This window comes from Misgurnus anguillicaudatus, chromosome 20, assembly GCF_027580225.2.
Source record: "Misgurnus anguillicaudatus chromosome 20, ASM2758022v2, whole genome shotgun sequence".
NCBI lineage: Eukaryota > Metazoa > Chordata > Actinopteri > Cypriniformes > Cobitidae > Misgurnus > Misgurnus anguillicaudatus.
In genome coordinates this window covers 15,228,462-15,251,631 of record NC_073356.2, presented here as the reverse complement: position 1 = coordinate 15,251,631, position 23,170 = coordinate 15,228,462, and the positions used below count along the sequence as shown (strand labels likewise).

Sequence of the window (23,170 nt, the reverse complement as noted above, 5' to 3'; positions counted from 1 at the left end):
GCTGATTGCTTAACTTTTATGCTTTTCAGCTTCAGGCTCTATGATGCCAATGCAGGGTGGTCATGGTGAAGGCCTGCTACAGATCGCGTCTCCTCAGGGTCAGGTCATGACCCCAACGCCTCCTCCCTCAACCCCTACCCACGGACCTTCGCAGACCCCCGTCCCACCCCAGCCACCGCCCAACCAGAATGGCTACAACAGCTCCAAACACGCGCAGGGTTCATTTCACAGTGAGTGTTACGTAGTCATGTCCTAATCTAACCAAGCGTGACTCGACAGGCGATAAATGCTTTCCGTGTTATTCTGATGTTTTTGTTCAAACAAGCTGCAACACATTTTGTTGTTCATTTGGTTCCTTCTTCGCTAGCATTGCACTGGGTAAATCCACCCTCAATGAAATCTCATTGGCTTCACATACTTGTACATTAAACATGAAATAAATTTTCAATGGTTGAGGTTTGGTCACGTTGTACCTCATTTCACTTTCATAGCAGATTTGCCACTGAAAACATGTTATACAAAATATCTCTTAATTGTTGCAGCAACCTGGACAGGCAGCAGTACAGCCTCCTACACGCCTGTAGGACCCCAGCAAAATGGGCGTGGCCATCAGCCGCCTCTTCATCACCCCCACTTCTGTATGTTTGCTATAAACACAGTCACAATATTGCAGTCAAATATACATTAATTTAATACAATACCTATTTAATTATTTAAATAATATCATTTTAATTGGACTTTTCAGGGTCTCAGCATCACAGCTCAGCATCTTTCCCCCCTCCAGTCTCCAACCATCCAGGTTTCTACGTTAAATAACTTCACTTACATAAACACACTGCGTATTTAAACTTTTATTTATGTGTATCTTATAGTTTCGTATACCTGTGACGCATCTGTAGGTCCTGAATTCTGGTGTTCAATCTCATACTTTGAGATGGATGTTCAAGTGGGCGAGATGTTTAAAGTTTTGTCCAGCTGTCCGGTGGTGACGATTGATGGGTATGTGGACCCCTCAGGAGGTGACCGCTTTTGCCTGGGTCAGCTTAGTAATGTGCACCGCACCGACGCCAGTGAGCGAGCCAGGTATGTGTGCCAGGCTGTTTTAGCAAGCAGGGGATTAGTATTATTTTCTGTCCATCTATGTATAGTTGTTAGAGCTATGCAATATATTGTAATATTTACAATATTGTGGTAATATATTTTTCAGCAATTTTTTGTATTATTTTAATGTGCTTTATGTGTGTTTTTCTCATTCCTAAAGCTTGTGAGGTAGAATAGTTGTCCACAGAGCACATATGTGAAGTTTTAGCTCAAAATACCATATAAATAATTTATTATAGCATGTTAAAATTACCACTTTGTAGGTGTGTGCAAAAATGTGCCGTTTTGGGTGTGTCCTTTAAAATGCAAATGAGCTGATGAAATTCAAACACTGATCACAATGATGGTGGTTTGTTGCAATTAAAACCCAATTGTGCTTTTCTCTGCACTGTGGTTGGATAGTGCAGATTAAGGGGTGGTATTATTATAATAAGAGCTCCTTATGACATCATAAGGAGAGCCAAATTTCAACGACCTATTTTTTCATGTGCTTGTAAAGAATGGTTTACCAAAACTAAGTTACTGGGTTGATCTTTTTCACATTTTCTAGGTTGATAGAAGCACTGGGGACCCAATCATAGCACTTAAACATGGAAAAAGTCAGATTTTCATGCCATGGCCCTTTTAATAGCTTTCTTGAATAAATATAAAATGCAACAATAGAGCTGTGAAGCTTGGTTAATTTCTGCAAACCGTCATTTTCAATTAATCTGTACTACATTTTATAGCTATAAAATATTTTGGATCAAATTTGGATCAAACATGCAGTATATAAGTTGTTTGTTATTGTATGTTGTTGTATATTGGTGCACATAAATAACATGATTATTTTTAATTCTTTGTGTTGACAGGCCCTCATAATTTTTAAAGGAAAACACCAGTTTTTCGGTATTTTACTGTGTTCTTGCCTCAACTTGGATTAATTGATACGTGCCTATCTTTTTCAGTGCGTGCACTTGGTCTTTGTACAGCGCGTCCGACGCGTGGTGAATGTGTTAGCATTTTGCCTAGCCCCATTTATTCCTTGGGATCCAAACAGGGACGAGTTTAGGGGCCACCGGACACTTCCATGTTTTCCCTATTTAAAGGCTGTTACATGAGTAGTTACACAAGGAGTGATGATGTCACTGCACGCTGAGGTCGACGTAGTGCAAACTAAGTGCTCTTCCGCCAGACAATATAGCTCATATTTTTTATCAGCTTAAAAAATCGCCACATTTTATTTTGTGCCACCATACTTACTCGTGTAACTACTCATGTAACAGTCTTTAAATAGGGAAAACATGAAAGTGTTTGCCGGCTTTTAAATTCATCCCTGTTTGGATCCTAAGGAATGAATGGGGCTAGGCTAAATGCTAACACATTCACAATGCGCTGTACAAAGATTAAAAGTGCACGCATTGAAAAATGTAGGTATGTATTAATTCGTCTAAGTTGAGGTAAGAACACACTAAAATATTGAGAAACAGTGGTGTTTTCCTTTAAAGTTTTAGTATTTTGTCTTTTCTGAGAAAATATGGGGATACAAATTGTGAAAAGATTAGGGCTGTCAAAAGATTAATTGCGATTAATTGCATAGTGTGCACTGTGTAATTATTTTTGTATATGTAACCACAAACACACACATTTACATGTATTTAAGAAACATTTACGTGTGTGTGTGTGTGTGTGCGTGCGTGCGTGCCTGCGTGCGTGTTTGTGTGAGAATCCTTTACATCCTTAGATGTAAATGATTTTCACAGGTTTTGTATTTGCTTTAGCACACATCACAACAATAAATAAACCGCATGCCAGAATGTTTCTTGACACCATTTTAAACAATAATAAACAAACAGATTGTGTTATTCTGATGCACAGTGTTATAACGGCCTTATATAAGTGATTAAATCCCATCAGAACCTGATGAGTCAAAGACGATTGAATGAAATATACTGAAAAGGCTGCATTACCATAAGGTCTACAACAGCTCTGATCCGTCATGTTTTCTTTCTCCCCGTCTGCAGGTTGCATATAGGCAAAGGCGTGCAGCTGGAGTGCCGTGGAGAGGGCGACGTGTGGATGCGTTGCATGAGTGATCACGCTGTCTTTGTGCAGAGCTACTACCTGGACAGAGAGGCGGGCAGAGCGCCTGGAGATGCAGTGCACAAAATTTATCCAGGGGCGTACATCAAGGTTAGAGACACAAGCTCCGCCTCCAGCCTGCATCTTAATGGGCAGTAAATAATATTGTGCATGTTGAAACTGTGTGTGTATTTTAGTTTCCCGACTGTCACATTAGATTTGCTTCACCCAGAGCCAGAGTTTTTTTTTTTTTTTGAGTGCGTTTGAGCAACTTCTCCATTGTTAGGGTATTGAGGCCTATTGCATCAGATGGAAAAAGTGAATGTGTCGTTTTGTTTCTGCAGGTGTTTGACCTCAGGCAGTGCCACAGGCAGATGCAACAGCAGGCGGCCACTGCGCAGGCAGCTGCAGCAGCACAGGCTGCAGCGGTTGCAGGGAATATTCCAGGACCGGGAAGCGTTGGTGGAATTGCCCCTGCAGTCAGTGAGTGTCTCCTTTTAAACATTAACAACTTATCGGTTGCATTGCATTTTACAGTCCGTAAACTAACCAACAAAAAAATACTGCTATCTACCTGTATTTATTTTAAAGCTGCAACTGTAACTTTTTTTGGTTAAATAGTAAAAAAAAAACATTTATTCAGCAAATGCATAAAAATGGGGCATATGTTGTGTTCATGTTGTGTTATGATGTCATATGTTTTGCAAAGTTTTGTAAATCTCTGACTGTTTATTTCCCAGGTCTCTCGGCAGCAGCAGGTATCGGTGTGGATGATCTAAGGAGGCTGTGTATCCTCCGTCTGAGTTTCGTGAAAGGCTGGGGACCAGATTACCCACGGCAGAGTATCAAGCACACCCCCTGTTGGGTGGAGGTCCATCTGCACCGTGCACTGCAATTGCTGGATGAGGTGCTGCACACTATGCCGCTAGCAGACCCTGGACCAGCTAACTGAAGCCAGTGAGAGGAAACAATACACACCTCAGCATACACTCATAACACAGATACTGTACTCACTTACAGTAAGCGTGCAAACCAGTGTGCTCACTTGGAAGAATCGGTCTGCACTTTTATCAGTCATTCAGTCGGACAGAAATTCACTAATTCAATTCACTAATTGTTATATAGTTAGATAAATTATACTTTTTGTTTTTGGTGAATCTCATAAATGTCCAAAATAGCGTCTCCGAATAGCTTTGTTAGCCAACTATGGTCGCAAGCTAAAGCATAGTTCATGGCATAGATGGTGTTTCCCGAAACCATCGTTCCATTCGCATACTGCATCGCGAACTCTCCAGCTGTGGTTAGAAGCATAGTTCCTTGATAGTATGACATGTAGACTTACACTGATCACGCGTTTGAGCAAAATAAGCAAGCAAAATGGAGTGCATTTTATATCTATCATTCTAAATATATACAAATTTGACCTCTTTTAGTTAGTAAACAGAATTAAATCACTGCTTTGAAAAGTGCACATGTGTGCAGACTACTGGAGGGAGTCCTTGGTAGGAGTGACATGAGAGGAATGTTAATAATATTAATGAATATCTTGAAATAAAACAACAGAGAACTAAAACACGATAACAAAAACATCTTCAGATGCAATGTACATTATTTACAGCAATAATCTGACATTAAATGGCACATATTATGCAAAATCCACTTTTACAAGGACATAAATGTGTGTGAACACAACAACCCTGCAACTAAAAAAACATTTTTAACATTTTTTTTTAAAAACCCACTCCTTGCTTTCTTATCTTTTAAACCAAAAACCAAACCATTAAACCAAAGCAGTCTCAATAGACATGCTGTATTGATTCTCTTGTTTATGTGATGTCACACTGATAAAGCTCCACCCACGGCCACTGACTGACTGGTTAATTTTACCCAAAAGCTTTTCTATGGGTAGGTTCACATTTTACGTCTAAAGTCTCGTTGAAAACGTGATTGCGCCACTTTCCAATGCGTTTTCGGACACAGCATTTTGAAAAGTTAAAGTAGTCGACTAGCTGCGAAACCGACACATCTGGAAAAAGAGCATGTCACTTTCTATTTGAGGGCGCTTGCCGCACGTCTACATTCGAAACAACGTATTGCGCGTGCAAAAGAAGCTAAATGTGAACCGCCCCTAAATGTTTGTTAGCATGTTGTAGCGCTAATGCGATTAAAGAAACTATTGTCTCAGACTTTATTCACAGAAATCAGATCTATTTTTAACCAAATGCGTTCACTGTCTGTTTGTGAGGGAGTGAGGAGCTGTTGCTCATTTGCATTTAAAGGTACAGTTACTGCCACCCAAATAGGTATTTTGGGCTAGGGCTGTCACGATTATGAACTTTGGCTGACGGTTAATTGCCTAATAAATTGTGTCAATTAATAGCCTGTTTAAGGGCTTTGGCGATTATTACTATTAATTGTCTGTTTTGTTGCTTTGACATTTAATTCTCATACATTTTTTTTAATTTTCACACATTGTTTTGATTATTTAAATAAAATCTTTTGCAAGGTTTACCTGGCAGTAAATATCAATACACATAACACACATTTAAAAGTATTCTGATACTGTCTCGTTTATACAGGCGCTGCAGCTCCCCCTTGTGTTTTTTAGAGAGATGTGCAATCATTGCGGTGATCTGAAATTTTAAATAATCGTCTATTTAATCATTGTGACAGCCCTATTTTGGGCATGCTATAACAAATGATCTGTGGGGTATTTGGGGCTGAAACTTCACAGACACATTTTAGGCACACCTGAGACTCATATTACATCTTGTAAAAATAGGCATAATATGTGCCCTTTAAATCAATCTGAAAATATTAATTAGTACTCCACCTCCTGCGTGACATCATCAACTGTATTGTTGAACCAATATGGTTCAAACGATGGATATGCGACAAAGTTACTATGTTTTCGGGAAACAGTCGTGAATAGCTAGTTAGTTTCTCCCAACTATGCATCGTACTATGGTGGTTCAGCAGAGAATTACGTCATTGTTCGGGAAACGCAATCCAGGTCATATATCACCCTAAAATCTAAAGTAACGTTACATATAATATTTAAGGGAAGTACATCTAAACTACTGTAACGTATTCAGACATTACCTTTGTTTGTTTTGCAACACTTTATGACCGTTTTACAATTTATTTTAGTGTATTAGAAAGAATAGACTACTGTAATACAGTAAATCTGTATAAATTCAGCATTATCATAATGTACAAATACTTTAAATTATACATAACACATCACAATATTTTTAAACATTAGCAATGGGAATAAAATGTCATGTAATAAACGTAATTTTCATTATGAAGATAATATACTTTTTTCTTTTAATTATGGGGTCAAAAAATACAACCTGCACATGTTCTTGACGTTTTGTGAGATTCACCATCTCAGATTAAATGTATATACGTTAGCGCTACAGGTCTAATAATGAATGCAAGTTTACACAGGGTTGATTAAAAATTATGTTCAGGGAAATAGCTTTATTGTTCATATGCCTTTCTAGCTTTGCACATCAAGTAGTTATGATGAAAATATTAGAGCCTAATAGTTTCGCAATACTGATAGAAAACGCTTACAATCTGTCCTGTGAGAAATACATGAATGGGGTCAGTATCTGATCACGTGATAAAGCGCAACAATGACTGCTCACTTTTTCTGCGCTTGGGATCTGGAAGTATTTGTCCTTAAACGATTTGGTTATCGGTAAAAAAGACAAAGATTGTATCCTTAGCATCTGTTATGAGGCAATGAACTACTGGTCCAATGAAGCATTGCAAATAATAAAATCAGAACCAATGTAAGTTACACGGCACGCTACAGGTTTGTTTAAAATACCATGCATTTTTACGATATTGCAAATTATGAAAACTTTGTTGCTTCTACAAGCGTGAAACAACCTCAGGCCTTTTATGTTCACTAAAAATAATCTTTAAGAAAACAATCAATTGGATTTTTACTTCCAGAACCCTTCTGTTAAGCTATTTTACACTCTGGTATCACACACACACACACGTCAAAGATGACTTATGTTCAGGTGAGGAAGAGACTGTTCATCCTACACCAAGTCAGAAATGTACTTAAAATCCACGGGTCTGGTAGCACCAAATGCCTCAGAGCAAATGTGCGCCAATATGACGGCGCCGACCACTTCAGGAAACGTTTGAGAGGACCGTTAATGTAAACGTTCAACGTTCGGGATCAAACCCTGCCTCTGAGGGACGGAGCTGAACCAGATTTCTCCTAAAGCTGGTTACACGGATAAAAACTGTCAGAGTGTTTAAACAAATTCCTCATCTCTTGTGCTTGTGATGTGCTTCTCTAGATGTGGACCTCAACTCGGCTATCGCTGCCTGCTGTAAACGTGGCTTACTCTCCAAGCTTCTTGTTAGTCATACAGTAGCCTTCCAGCTCCTTTATTTTCATACCAAAAAAGAAGAAAAAGCCTGAATTGTTCAGCTTTAAAATGGTATTAGTATTTGTGATGACGCAGTTTGGTGTCTGTAACCAAAATCATTTGCCATGCGGTGTAACTCACCAAAGCCAGAATACCTCATGATAATCTAACACGAACCCAGTGGATTTTTCTTTATGCCAAAATGCTATTGGAGTCTGCTGTTTTCTGGACCTCATGTTCACCTCATACTTTAACCGAAACCAAAAGGAGGCGTGGCTTGAAGAAGACCGAATGTCTTGATGCAAACAATGGTTTGTTTGACGGTTACTCAGATTATGCGTTTAGGTTAACTTGGAATGCAACTCTTTCAAACTGTTGTAGCAACATTTGCCTGTCAGTGTGTAGATTGTGACCAAAATTCATAGTCAGGCAGTCCCATTTGCAAACGGGTAGAAGAATACTTCTAAACTATAAGTGTTAAGTATTTTTTTGCTGCCATCCCAGGTTACAAATGTGTATGTTATACTGCACATGTATGCATTTATCGAAACACTCTTCAAATTAGTTCATTTAATATGTACATCCGAAAACAAATGCAAATATTTAACTGAAATGTCTGAGAGTAAACATTGATGCCCATTATATGCTACGTTCACATCATGTCGTATTTACCGTAATTACGAGATGACAAACTGTAATGTTTTGCTCACACTGAAATATTCACATTAATTTTGTTTAAAAAGGATAGTTTACCCCAAAATTTTAATTTTGTCATTATTTACTCACCCTTATGTCATATCAGATTTTTTTAAACACATTGCCTCTATTTCAGTGCACATTCTCTGTGTGTGAACTGGTGTTTAGGCAGTTTTCGGATGATCACTTTTAAATAATGTGTGACAACTGCAACAACGGCGATATCCACAACAAGAAAGAAAAAAGTAAATGTCTTCAGGAAACTTAAAGTGTATTCAAAATATCCATGTATCCAAATACGAACATATATTTTCTATGAATGTACACACACTGGTGGCACCTGACGGTGGCTGTCCGCTGTGGGCACTACTCAAATCCCTGCCGTGCCAAAGAGCGCCACTCACATAGTTTAACATTAAATAACATCATATTTGTCTAAAATAATTAACAATTAACATACCCGTAGGATGCTAATGCATATTTTGCATTTGGAAGTAGACTGTCTGACTAAGCTTGCGCTATTAAATGTGCACCTCTGGTGTCCGATACCTGCAAGTTTTCCTACGTGACGCAGCGCTGCGCATCTCGCACGTTTGCAACCTCTTTTAAAGGGACATTCCACTTTTTTTTGAAACTATGCTCATTTTCCATCTCCCCTAGAGTTAAACATTTGAATCTTTCAGTTTTGGAATCCATTCAGCTGATCTCCGGGTCTGGCGCTGGCACTTTTGGCGTGGCTTGGCATAATCCATTGAGTCTGATTGGACCATTGGCATTGCGCTGAAACATAACCAAAGAGTTTGGATATTTCCTCTTCTGTAGTTGCATTGTGTACTAAGACCAACGGTTTCAATTTTCTGGGCATATATGGCTGGGAGCTGTGCTCTCATTCTGGCGTGGTGGTCAGGGACTTTGCTGCTGTGGCATGCCTGCAGGAGGCGTAGTGATATTGCGCACTGCCCGAAAATAGTCCCCTTGGTTACTTTCAATAGCAGGAGACTATTTTCGGGGCATTGCGTAATTGCTGCGGCCATGTTGCGGCGGCGGGGTCCTTGATTGTTGCGCCAGAATGAGAGTGTGGTTCCTGGCCATATCTGCCTAGAAAATGGCAGCTGTTGGTTTTCTGTCGGTCTTCGTACACGATGTAACTACAGAAGAGTCAAGTTTTAAGGAAAAATATTGAAACTCTTTGGTTGTTTTTTTGCGCGATGCTGGTGGTCTGGTCAGATTCGGTGGATTGTGCTGGGCTGTGCTGGGGGTGCTGGCGCCGGACCCGGAGATCAGCTGAATGGATTCCAAAATGATTCAAATGTTTAACTGGGGGAGCTGGAAAATGAGCATATTTTCAAAAAAGTAGAATGTCCCTTTAAAAGTAGTCATTTTGAAGCTTGAAGGGTTTCCTGGTTACTATAAAAAAATATAAAATGACTTTTATTTTTGGGGTGAACGATCCATTTAAAGCAATAGTTCACTACATAACTACTTAACAACATTTTACTCATGAAGTCGCTGCCATTTCAAGTGTTGACATTGCAGCGTTCAGGTGGCTTGTTATTTTGAATAACATTTAAGATTTTTATTCTGAAGGCTTTTTACAGGTCATAATTCCTAACTACAGTAATACGGACATGATGTGAATGCACCTATAGTTTCTTGAAGTCAACATGAAATTAAAATGGACCCTATTTATTTTCTTAAAACACATTTCTGGTCTTATCGTGCACTATTGTTTAGCGCATGTTATTCCAAACAAATGAGTGTTGGTCTTTATAATAAATTTCCTTGACTTATGTCCCAAAGGCCTTGTAAGCTTGAGCTTACAGCAATAATAATAACTAACAAAAGCTTTAGGAAGCACATTGTGCTGAAAAATTGTCTAAATTCTCCTCAGAGGTCTGTGTTAGAAGTGACATCCTCCACAATTCTTGATGGGTTCACTCGGACAAATCTCTCACATTACTGAAGTAGAAATTATTGTTTCATGTTGACTTCAATTACATGTACATCCTTACTACTTATAGTGTGGTGAGTATTAGCTGTGGTAAGTCACAACTATTTAATAGAGGGATTTAGGTTGTCCTTATTTTTTGTTATCACAGTTAAAGTATTTGTGCCTTTCCTGTTGTGCTCATTTATTTGTAGAAAAAAGGCCTTCCCGTTCATTTTGACTATAATGTAAACCTTTTATTGGTCTGAAATCTGTAACTGCGGTTTTAAGCAATGAAGCATGGCAGGGATGTTTAAGTCCTCTTCCATTCACAGAGTGTTTTCAGGTTATGACCCTCTCATCACCCGCGATGCAAGTGATGCAAATCTTCATCTGCAGGGTATAGTTCACGTAGGCTCAGGACATGTTGAAAAAAATGAGGCTTTCTGTAAATTTATTTTTAAGGCCTTTTTATGAACGTTAGTTGCTTTAAAACATGTCAGGTATACTCATTGTTTTGATGTGTGCCTTTGTGCTGTATTTCATTGGAGATGTGACGCATACAGTGACAGTAGAAATTACAATGAAACGCTTTGGCTTTAATACAGATTTCAAAGGCACTTTGCAATGTATGCCTAAATTCATCTGTTGAATCAGTGTTATCTTCAAATCTTGAGGTCATTTTAGGTGAGTCTCATACACCTTGGTGGTATAACAACATGTGTTGTAATTTAAGCTGAAATTTTTTTATAATAAAAAGACATAAACTGCTAATTAAATGTCATTAGCAATTTCATTACATATAGTTTGTTTAGAATCACAGATATGGCATGATTAAAAACGTTTGCTTGGTTTAAACCATTTTCCAGTGATGTTACATGATTTAAAGTTTATTTAGCCTTAAACGCTGAAGAGTAAAGTGTTATGATCAAGCCCAAATGTCATTCAGACAAAGAAAATATTAAGAGTCACTTAACTGTACGTTCTTTTCACTGCCTACTCTGTTCTGCACTGTAATTTAGTTTTTCTTTTAAAGGAGTCCAAAGGACGGCTTTATCCAAAAAAACTTCACACTTTAAAATACAGAACTTGTGTGTTTTCACTGGTGGGACATACTGTTATTGTGTAGACATGATGAAAACAATAACATGACAATCACCCAACTGGAAGTCAAATGAACAGCATTCCATGTATAAGCCTATTTCTTACAAGTATTTATCAGTATGCTATCCAGTGTGAATATATTTGAATTGACTATTTTATTGATATTGTCATTTCAATTCTTGTTGTTATAATTATTATTGTTAAAGGACGTTCTGTTCTTGTATGTTGACTGTACACCAAAGTAAAAAAGTCATTTTGATATAAATGCTTTTGTAATGTGTCTTTTTTGGAGGGGGGATGTGTTTGTAATATAAATTTAAGCGAACATGAAATTAGTTTTAAAAGTTGATTTAAATTTAAATATTTATTTTTAATTTACTATAAATATATTAGCTTTAAGGATATACCTAGTGCTTCAAAACATTGACCAGATTCACAATAAAAATGTGTGTGTGTGTGTGTGTGTATATATATATATATATATATATATATATATATATATATATATATATATTTTTTTTTTTTATGGGAGGACTTAGTAATGTTACACCCTGACTTCCTGTTTTAGTGGAAATAACGTCAGCATATTAAACAAAGCTGCACTATAAACAAAAGACATTTTAAGCCACAAAGTCATGAAAACTTGGAATTTTTTGAAAGTTTAACAAAGTTGATTTCCAGGTTTTATCATTATATATAAAATTATTTTAGATTAAAATTTCAATTTGTGAAAATCAGCCTAGTTCGTTTTAAATGTGAAAAGTAATTTAACAAATATTATAAAACGATGCTATGGTTTAATTTAGTATAATAAAATGCGTTTTTCAAAATAAGTATTTCTAGTGTAACTTATGTGAAATAGTTTGTAGTTTACATGCAATAGTTTGCATGTAATGTGATTTTTGGACTATGGGGGGTGCTGAAGGGCTTGTATTTGCTCTCGACGCGCCGCATCCGCCCTGGCCTGAGCATCACTCGCATCTGGAGCGGAGGAGGAGACGGGAGCGCGGGCGCGTCACCGATCGCATCCTTGAGGAGCGCGCAGGCACAGAAGAAAACATCCCTACAGCGCGGCCACCCATTCAGCTGGAGGAACGGGCTGAAGAAATTCATGGAAATAAAATAGAAAACGCACTTTCTTTGCTTCTTATTTTTTGTTTTCGGACCACAGCCAAACCATTGGAATTTCAGAATGGCTGAGATCGCTGATTTAAAACCAACCTACGGTAAGTAAATGTGTTGTAACGTTAGGCTACGCGTTTTTTGCGTAATGGTCGGGAGTTTATACGAGGCTAAAGCTGTGTTGTTGATCTTTAATATATGTCTTGACAACATTTTAATATCATATTTGTTCTTAAATGTATTTAGAATAGCCAGAGAATTTAGATTACGTGGGTTATTTGGTTTAGTCAGTGCCTTGAGTAAAATTTTGTTAACAGTGAAGAGTTTTTAGATTATTTTATTATATATGATCGAATATTATGTTACAGAAATAAGTTGGAAATAGTGTCTCAAAATAAATAGTAGGTTAAATATTAAATAAAGGCGAACCAATCAAGTATAACAAGTGCAGCACCGGAAGTACGCACCTCAAGCATAGTTATGATTAATTTGAACACACACAATAAGTACGGCAGTTTTAGATGACGTAGTTGTTTTATAAATGTGTACTATAAGTAATAATACACATATATGAGAAAGTAAGAGCGAATGATATTTGAAGTATTTGTGGGCAGCACAGATGGGCAGATGATCCGCTGTGAGGCCTCACATCCCTGATGACACTGCGTGTATGACGTCATGTCAACAGGACCAATTCAACTCATATCCAATGGTTTAGACAGCTTTTATTTTGTGATATATCTATTTATTTTTTGATTTCCAAATAGTTCATGTTATGTCCTGTAACTAACTAATACATTGATATGTCACCGCCCTGATCGGCATCATAGCCAGCTGAGTTTGACTAAGTAGTAGCTGATAACTTTTATTAAAAAGTTTTGTTTGAGATAATATGTATCATGTCACACTGCAGAACGTTTTCTGTCTTCAATTTAGTGTCAGCTCTCCTACGCTTTAATACTGTACATCCCAGAATTTATTTATGATTATGGGAATGACTAATAAAATTTAATCCTCAAAAAAGACAATTTTAGAAACTAAATGTAATTGAAATTCAATGTCAGAAATTAACTAAGATTAAATGTTTCATATTTTGACATAGATTGATATTGGTCTCTTTAAATTTGATCTCTGTGATGTCCCTCCTCTCAGCAGAGGACTGTATAATCTAAGATATAGTCTAAAATTACAAAATAAAAGTATTAAAGCTCAAATATAAATTCTTAATTTACCCTTAAATATTTTGTTTTTATTTGGTTATTCATAATATGCCCCTAAATATCAATTGCAGGGGATCCATTTTTATCAAACTTTCTAACCTGTAGTTTTTTAAGAAATTGATTATATCATGAGGGAGGCGGATCATTTTGACGCACTTCCTGCCGCGTGTGATGTAGTTTGGGTCAAGTATTTTAAGAACGAGTCTGAAGCTCACAGTCTGCAGCGTGGGAGTTGCCAGCAGACTGAATCAATAGCAAGATCCAGGCAGATAAACAGGCTTTAGTTTTTATATCCACAAATGTATAAATATGCTTTATAATATATAACAATAAACCTAAATATTTGCATAAAAGTAAAAATTATTCAGACACCAAACAATATACATTTCTGTTAAAGCTATAACATTCAAATGAGGACATTCAGTGCCTTCATTGACTGAACAGAAAGTCAATTGACCTTGCAGAACATCGTTTTCATCAAACAAAACTGAATAAAATAAAATGCTTTCAGGAAGGAAGGTGACCAGGTCAAATAGACATCAATAGTATTGTTTTTTGCTTGTCATATTGAGATTTACAGTTTGCTTTGATTTGTTCATTTTGGCAGCGGCGTAGTTGCAGTAGCTTGTCTGATGTCAGGCGTTTAACTTATTCAGATTTCGGAAATAATAAATGGGTGTATTTTATGGCAGATACACTTTTGGCAGATTTCAGCATTTAAATGTGAATTGTTAAACATGTTATGTGGGCAGATCCAATCATTGTGTGTGTGTGTGTGTGTGTGTGTGTGTGTGTGTGTGTGTGTGTGTGTGTGTGTGTGTGTGTGTGTGTGTGTGTGTGTGTGTGTGTAGGATGATTTTTTTTAACAATTTGCAAATTACACATAATAATAAAATGTGGTTAACACCTGCCTGTCTGTAAAGTGTATATGTGAGTGTGTGTGCTGTTGTGTCGAGAGAGTATGTGAGACCGAACAATGCTTTGATTTATGTATGTGTCTGGTGTCAGAATGACAAGCCCTTCTCTGTTCACGCTGTGAAATCCTGCACACACTGACTCTCAACGACACGACCGCTGACTGTATCGCTCATTTGCTCTCAGCTGCAACTGATATATTCCCATTGACAGTAAGGCTTTTGAACAGAAAGAAACCAAAGACAATATAAGAAAGAGATAGCAGTGCTTATCATCGTTATTCACATCTGTTCGCTCTGTGATCAACTCATAATCCCTCTTTATTTTTGCACCTCATCATTTTCGGATCTTACTTTCTGCTCATCATGAACTTCACCCTGCTGTACAGCTCACCAGCGACTGCAGACAATGGGATCATTTCTCATTTGTGGGCAATTTAGCAGAACTTATTAATCATGTGCGCCCACACACATGCACACTTGCACGTGTATGGCTATATACTTGTATACATGAGCAATGGACCGTGTCATAATCAGTGGTGTGTGCAGTGCAGATAATGTATTGGTTTTTTGAAGAATAAATTGGGGTGAGGTTTAATAACATCTGCAAGATCGCCACCACCTCTGGAAGATTAAAATAAAAGTAACTGCAAATATAACAGATTTTTACAGAAGTAGGCAATGTTTGTCTTTGCAAAATGTCACCACCACTTGTTTGTGGCTGGACAAAACTTGGCAAAGCAGTTATTGTGTTCTGAGCTAGGATGTTAAAGGGTGGTTGCTAGGGTGTTTTGGTTGATTCATAGCCCAAGTGAAAAGACAACACACTACTCTTGAGATCAGCCTTGAGTCCTTCCTTTAATAGAAGTCTATGGGATATTGTCTTGTTATAGTCTTGCATGCTATACGACAGAAAGTCTGGACTCCATACCCTAATAAAGTTAAAGGTGCTACAAAAGATTCTTCACAACAATGCCATAAAGGAACCATTTTAGTTCCCCATAAAACCATTCGGTCAATGGAAAAGATTTTGGATATAACAAGATTGAGCACTGCTATAGGGTAACAATGCAACACTTAATATAGGTGCTCTGGTGACGTAAGTCCCGCATCCCAGTTAAAAGAACCAATAATCAATCAATAAATACTAACGATTTTCTAGGGGAGAGAATCTATACTAAGTCGAGTGAGATGCTTGCTTACTAGCTGTTAACGCTGTTTGAGCTTAAAAAACAAACGTTATGATACAGTTGACGTGAGGTGTAATTGTAGGTTAAAAATATGTTGTTTATTGTGATTTTAGCATGCATTTATAAAGATATCTGTCAAGTAGATAGGACTTAATAACTGCCCAAAGGCGTTGCAAACTTCCCTAAAGATACTTTGAGAAAAAAACAATTTCTTTAAGAACCTTTTTGTACAAGCCAGAAACTAAAAGGTACTGGCTAAGGACTGCCCAATAGGTCGTCTGACTGACATGTCAAGCAACCAATCAGTTCAGCTTCCAGGTGGAACACATAGGCTGCGTCCGAAATCGCATACGATATCGTCTTGAGTAGTTACTTGTTTTAATCATAGACTGTAAAAAAGATGGACGTAGTGTACGTGACGTTACCCATTGGTTTGTGAAAATAATTTTTTAAGCTTACAGTAGGCGTTGCCTGCCGTCGCCATCTTGACCGTGCATCACCGCGAATTACTTACGGATAACGGAAAATGGGTAAAAAGCCGGGACATTGGTGAAGCTGAGGTGTCTGGTTGCAGAAACCACACCAGCCTAGCTCGACTCTAGTGACAGCAGTGGCTGTTCATCTGCCACTCAAGTGGCCACGCCCTTAATTATGCCGAAGTTTGAAGCTTAAAGGGGGGGTTCAATGGTATTTTAAGCATTCTGACTTATTAACACAGTTATAGAGTTGTTTTCTTATGCTAAACGTAGGCAAAGTGTCAAAAAAGCAGTTGGACATGTTACAGATTATTTCTGTGCCGAATGCACTTTGCCAGGGTTCGTACAAGTTTCTGAAAATTTTTTTCGATTACAGGTCCAACTGACGTTTCAGGGGTTTTCTATACGTATCACTTCTTTATATGGGCACTTCCCCCGGAAAACCCCACCCACCCGTCAATCAGTGGAATACGCTAGAGCTTGCAAACATCTTATCACGCCACTCAGCTTTGTTTAGTTTCTCAACAATGGCAAATGAAGATGAAGTGTGTTTTTGGATGTAAGGAGAAGAAAGCCAGCCTTATGAAAACAATGGATATAGTTTATTATCCGGGGTAGAAGTGGAGTTTTGCGTGTGTGTTTGATGCAGTGGATTTTCCCAACCGGGTCATGACGAGTTGCACGCGGTAAGTAAGACTTCTGTCTTAAATTGGAAATAGTCGCGTGCATATTATATAAATAACACAAACATGTAGTGAATCATATGTTAAACAGTGTTGTATAGTGTTGCATGACTCGTACTCGCTCCACCCGCGGTAGTAACTCCTCCTTCTTAATTTTTTCGGTAAAGCTAATCTTTCTTTTATAAATCTGATTAAACTAAAGACTCTTTGGAGATATAAAGGATGTCATACTACTCTATAGGTACTCCAGATTAACACCAGAAATGCAGAAACAGCGTGTGTTACGTGAGCTTTAATATCATTTAAGCGGATGAGTTACAAAAAAATTCACCCCCTCACAGTTGTCACGAAGGGCAAAATTAGCTATGTAGACCAAAAACACTTTTTTGTACCAGGCTGTAAACAAATTATTTTCTACTGTAAAGTTGGGCATTTTAACATGGAGGTCTATAGTAATTGACTTCCTTTTGGAGCCTGCCTCTAGCGGCCAGTCGATGAATTGCAGTTAAAGTCACTTCCGTATTGGCTTCATCAGAGTGATCGGAAGGTTGCCCCTCGGTCACAGCGCATCACTCTATAACCGAAAAGGGGTACAGAGGGTAGAGCTGAGGTGCCTGGTTGCTGAAACCACACCCGTCTAGCTCGACTGCAGTGAAAGCAGTGGCAGTTCACCCGTCACTCAAGTGGCCACGCCCTTAATTATGCAGAACTTTAAAGTGATCAGACCTTCACACGGCAGTCTGTGGCCGTTACGTCTGAGACCAGGTGAAAATAAAGTTTGCAAATAGCACACATCTCCTCAACATGCCACACAGTTCGAGGAAACTGCATGTGTTTGTGATATATGTTCATACCCCTAACTGTAAGCAGTAGTATTGGTAATATTGTTGGCAAACACCACTAATAGTGATATATTTATGGTCATTTTAATGTGTGTCTTATTAAAACCATCACATTTCAGCCAGATCAGTAAAACATATCATTTTTACTGTGATAAAAATATCAGCAGAATTATTTTTTCCCATTTGGTTCCTCTCTCAGAGGGGTCGTCTCTAAGCAACAGATCCAGCTGGATTTTAAACATAAAGCCAAAAGTGACATCATCATGTTCAGTGTCCCTCTGGGGTCATAATGTCCAATGGAATATAGAGGAGGGCTTCGGTCTTTGTGTGGATGAAACAGGGCGTGGCAGAGAGACGCTGCTGTGCTGTTTCATGTGCAAACCACGTTATGCATTTCCTATAGTCATGTTCTAGATAACCGACAGATTCATTTTGAGCTTTATAAATTAGACACATTAAAACAAGCTCTATAAATGATGTCTCCCTGCTCTGTTCAGTCTCTGTAGCCCCTTTCTCTGACTGTCACACATTATCTTTATTTATAATAATTGATTCCGGTCCTTTGAGTTATTTGAAAATAATGCACAGCCGCAGTGTAACTCCACTTCACGTCGTCGCGCATTAACACTTTGGGTGTGCATTATTTTCTTATAATTCAACGGCCCATAGTCAATTATTCATACTCATTCCTTGTTTATTCTGTTCTGTGTCTCTTATGACTTGCAGTTTATTCCACATAATGTTTTGATGTTTCTTCATTAATGTGAGACCCATCCAACACAGGACCTTCCTTATAGGTTTATGATACTTGACATGAACTTTAAAATTACTTAAGATTAGGGGTTTGTTTAAATATTGGACTCTAATTATTACATTTACAGTGAAGTCTGAAACCTTTCTTAAAAAGCCACATTTAGAGATCAGATTGGTTGGGCTCTTGGGTCAATAAGCAACTGCCTAGCAACATGCTAAAACAACTGGCAACCACTCAAAACAGCCATTGTGCTTTCGAGCATCAGTTTTGTTCAGGCAAGCCCCAACATTAACCTTAAAAATGTACTTTTTTTAAAAGAAACCCTGTTTGTTTGCGCATTGATATTAGCAAAACCATAATTTTACGGCAGTAACCACACAGTAAAAAAAATGCAGTATGAAGTTAAAACCACTTGGTTTTGTGAGTCAATTCAACATACTATTTTATGTTTTGGCTTGTGAAAAGTTGAAAAGTTGAAACGTATTTTTTTTAAGTTAAAGTAACAAAAAATTATGTTTATTTGACAAAAATGCTGCATATTGTTTACAGTGCATGAAAACCATGGCTTTTGTAGCAAAAAACATGTAATTGCTTACAGTTTCCATTGCAGATTTGCGTGAAATGTTAGCGCTATTTTCTAAATGTCGACAAATACCTATCGCATAACACAGGAACTCTTCACAATGTTAAGTCTGTGTTTTTTATTCTGAGTCATTTGAGTCAATGACACACAGCCCTGTCACATGCCATCATATTGCTTAGTTGATCTGGTGCGTGTGCAGCCAGTGTTGCCAGATAGAGTTGATGATTTCCAGCCCAAAACTGTCCAAAACCCACCCAAACTCAAAAAAAACCCGCCCAAATATTTAAATTTTGGTTCAATTTGATCAGCTAGAATTGACTTAATGACAGTCGAACATTTGGTTCTGTACACCTGAAATGCTCTGAAATTAATTCACGGCATTAATTGATGTCCGGAGTCCGTGTTGCAGAATTTGCAGTGCTATTTTCCGATTTAGATGGCATTATTCATTGCTTCAGGCCCGGGTCACTCTCCCACTCCTTTCTGTAACTTTTTATATAATTTCCCATTTCGACATCTTGATTTCCCTCTGAGACTGAGAGCGGGCTCATCATTCATCGGCGTGGCGTCAACACAAACACATGCTGTGGGCGTTTTTTATTAAATAATTAGCCATGTTTCAAACCCGCCCAACTGATCCCAAACCCACCCAAATTTTGCACACCCACCCAAGCCAATTTTTACCCGCCCAATCTGGCAACACTGTGTGCAGCTTAGACATACACGTAACCCTTACAAAGGCAGATGAAGGTGAGTGGTTGCGGAATTGACGTCTCTCCTTTGGTCCGCACCTGGACCTAAGTGAACCGCGCTCGAGCCCATCTCTGCAAGCCGGCCAGGGCAGGATTATTCAAACCGGGCACGGTACAAAGCGATCACACTTGTCAAACAACCAGGCATTGGGGGTCAAGCATGCCCGGGTGCGGTTTAGATAGTGTAATTGTGTCCTTAAGGTGTTTCTGGTAGGTTTTAGGACATACCGCGTCATCTTCAAAAAATAATGATGTGACTTTCTTGCATCAGGTGACCTGAATAGCTTATAAACTGTTTCCGTTGCAGTTTTGCGTAATACACCTCATCCGAATTGCCTGAAAAATCACCTCATGCGAGCATAAAACCTTTTTTTGAGATATATGGTAGTTTTTGCAAAGTATTTTCGATTCGCAATGTCAATTTGCGCAATTTAAAGGGTAACGGAAATGCAGCTATTGTCAGCCTTCGGTCCAATCAGTGAAGTAGAGGCAAATGATCCAGAAGACCCAATCAGGTAGTGGGCACTTCATTTACATGCGTCTTTGTTTATGTGCGTCCACACTTCAGTGCGACCTCACAGTTTTTAAACTAAAACAGGGTCTGCAGATTTGATAAAAGTCTCCATTTACGAGTAATCGTAATGTTGATCCCAGGCGTAAAAAAGCAAAGCATTTTAAAACGAAAACGCACTAATGTAACATAGTCTCAAGGTCTTAAGCTAGAAATATAGATCCATTATTACCATATGCGAGGGTTTGCATACACTGTACACCCACCGCCGTATATTGTGTAACCGCTCGTACCTTGTATGCGTAGATCGCACATGCACATACAGGAGAATGTAGTATGTAGCCCAGGAGAAACATTGGGTTTTGTCGCAATGCATGGAACGTATGTGTACATGTACGAGGCAAATAAACTATGCCTTTCAAAGCTGTGCGTTCGACCATGTGCGTACATTAGTGTACACGTAAAAAACAAACTATTACTTAGACTTAAAACTTGAGTATATGTCAGCAGGTTCCCTGAAGGGTCTTGAAAGTCACTCTTGAGTGGTCAGAAAGTTGCTGTAATAGGCAAAATCCTTGATAATAAACCTTAACACCTACTACCCAGGTTGAGCCCAGTAGAGCATAAGAGATGTTTTTATATTAAAAGCAGTAAAATGTGTTTTTGGTAATCCCACCAGAAACGTAGTAAATGCTGTGTGGATGTGTTTGAAGTGCATGTATGTGTAGGTTTGGCATGTTTTAAAAATGTACTTATTTAATACATTTATAAAATTATTAAAAATACAGAATAACGGATATTTAGGTTTATCATGATTTCTAGCCTTATTTAACCATATTATGTCATGCATTACCATGATGTTTCTTAAACATATATTTTACCACATGTCAACATTTTGTAGTAGGAAGTGGTGTTGCTGGCTTGTCCCTCGCATCTTTTTTATTTTATTTTGTTGCTCATGCATGTGGTTTGTTTCTGTGTTCCCATTGGCTGGTATTTCTTTAAGGAGGCCGTCTTGGGGGGTTCTAGGGCACATCCTGTTCTCATCAGCTCATTGAACCCAAACTCAACTCAGAATTCCAATCAGCTTCGACCGGCATGACGAAAGAAAAAGACCTGTTGTTGCCACGGCGACCTGAACATTTCACCACCCCCATGCCTAGATTTTGGCAAGAGGAGATGAGAGAAGTGCAGGGGAAGAAATAGGGTACAGTGTGAAACTCATTTAACAGAAGAAAGGGGAAGAGTGTCAAATAAGTAAATGGATAAATGAAGGAGCATGAGACATGCTTAGATGCTTAGATACTGCAGACAAGATGCCAAATAAAATAGTTGGTGGCAGCAAATCTATTATAAAAAAGTGCTTTAACCAGTGAGATTTTATTATGTCAACATAAATTCTCTTGTTTATATTCATAGCATACATTTTATCGTTGTAATCTGTGTCATCAAAAATGTATGGGTCTACTTTTGTGCCAATAAAAACTTTCAAGAAATTAACAAAGATATAAAATGAGAACAACGAAAAAACACTCTAAAAAATAAAAAAATAATAACCTCAAATGCAAAAATATAACATAGATTTCAAATAAAGTTCAGAGAGATGGCAGCTTTCCCACGAGTGGGACATCGGACATGCCCCCTTGCTTTTGAGAGCCGAGAATCCTGCCTATTTTTTCAAGATTTTGATAACTTTTGCCATTTTTATCATTCAAATTTGGCTGAGTGGTTAATTTCAAATTTTTCTGTGGTGTCACGAGAAACACATTTAATATTGGACTTTACAAAGACTTTAAGCATCTTCAGCAAATCAGAGTTTATTCATTAGGGATGCACCGATATGGAAATTTTGGCCGATACCGATAACCGATAACTCTTTATATTTGGGGGCCGATAACCGATATATTTAGACTGATAAATATTAATATTATTTTCATAATGAAAATCTCCCAGACCGCGGACATCTTGTCTTTGTGCTAAACTAGCATACTCTTCTTAAGCCCGCAACACGTGTCATCTTCATGCTATGTCACAGAAAGCACCAATCAAAACTCCACATGGCCAGCAATGAGCAAGTGAAGTGGTTCAACAAACCAAAATAATCCATCATTTATCTGCTTTCATTTATCTGCTTAATTTTGCTATCAGACCGATAACCGATAATATTAAAAATAAGCAGTTATTGGCCGATAACGATATGTCGGCCGATATATCGTGCATCCCTAGTCATTTCCCAAGTTTTTGTTTTTACTTCACAAGTTTACATTCGCCATTCTGGCACAACCCTCTTGTGTGGGATGGACTTAACCGTGCTTTACTCTCATTGGCTAATGATGCTTGGATTGACTGCTCCCTGATCAGGAAGTTTAGATTTCAGTGGAGTGGATTTTGGAGAGCGATCTGGATGCAGTTATCTGAATAGTTTTAGTGTATGTACTTTGTTGTGTAAATTACTTAGTAAGTATGTTAGCAGGGTTGCCAACTTTAACGCAAATGATGTGGTAGTCTGTCAGGGTTTTGTCATGTGTTCTTATCTTATGTTCATGTCTTTTATTTTGATATCGGTCATTGCATCTTGTTTCATATTATGTTCTTATTGGTTCCCTTGTCTATCTGTCATGTTCCCATTGGTTCCCTGCCCCTTTATAAGCCCTATTGTCTTCATTATCTATTGTCGGTTTTGGAATGTATTTGAGGTAGTTGTTTAGTGTAGTTGCCTTGTCTTGTTTATTTACTTAATTAAATAAATCCGATATAGACCCAGCGCTTCATCTCATGCTTGGATTACTCACAACACACATGCTTTTTTGGCACAAAAGTAATCCAGTTATTTG

The 23,170-nt window shown here is 38.1% G+C and overlaps 2 protein-coding genes across 4 annotated transcripts in view; both read left to right on the top strand.

The window, feature by feature from the left end:
• The window catches only part of smad10a (SMAD family member 10a), a 32,676-nt gene extending 22,003 nt beyond the window's left edge, over positions 1-10,673 (top strand). For 2 of the 3 annotated variants that reach the window (XM_055218936.2, XM_055218937.2), the window contains exons 6-12: positions 30-230; positions 543-638; positions 746-799; positions 873-1,083; positions 3,105-3,273; positions 3,507-3,645; positions 3,903-10,673. In XM_055218936.2, the coding sequence (XP_055074911.1) occupies positions 30-230; positions 543-638; positions 746-799; positions 873-1,083; positions 3,105-3,273; positions 3,507-3,645; positions 3,903-4,114 (1,082 nt within the window). In that variant the 3' untranslated portion in view covers positions 4,115-10,673. The remainder of the gene's footprint in view (positions 1-29; positions 231-542; positions 639-745; positions 800-872; positions 1,084-3,104; positions 3,274-3,506; positions 3,646-3,902) is intronic. The other variant, XM_055218938.2, reaches the window with a different exon arrangement.
• A 1,599-nt stretch (positions 10,674-12,272) lies between these two features.
• The window catches only part of syt11a (synaptotagmin XIa), a 32,955-nt gene continuing 22,057 nt past the window's right edge, over positions 12,273-23,170 (top strand). Inside the window, exon 1 of the mRNA XM_055220189.2 lies at positions 12,273-12,515. Coding sequence (XP_055076164.2) covers positions 12,482-12,515 — 34 coding nt within the window. The 5' untranslated portion in view covers positions 12,273-12,481. The remainder of the gene's footprint in view (positions 12,516-23,170) is intronic.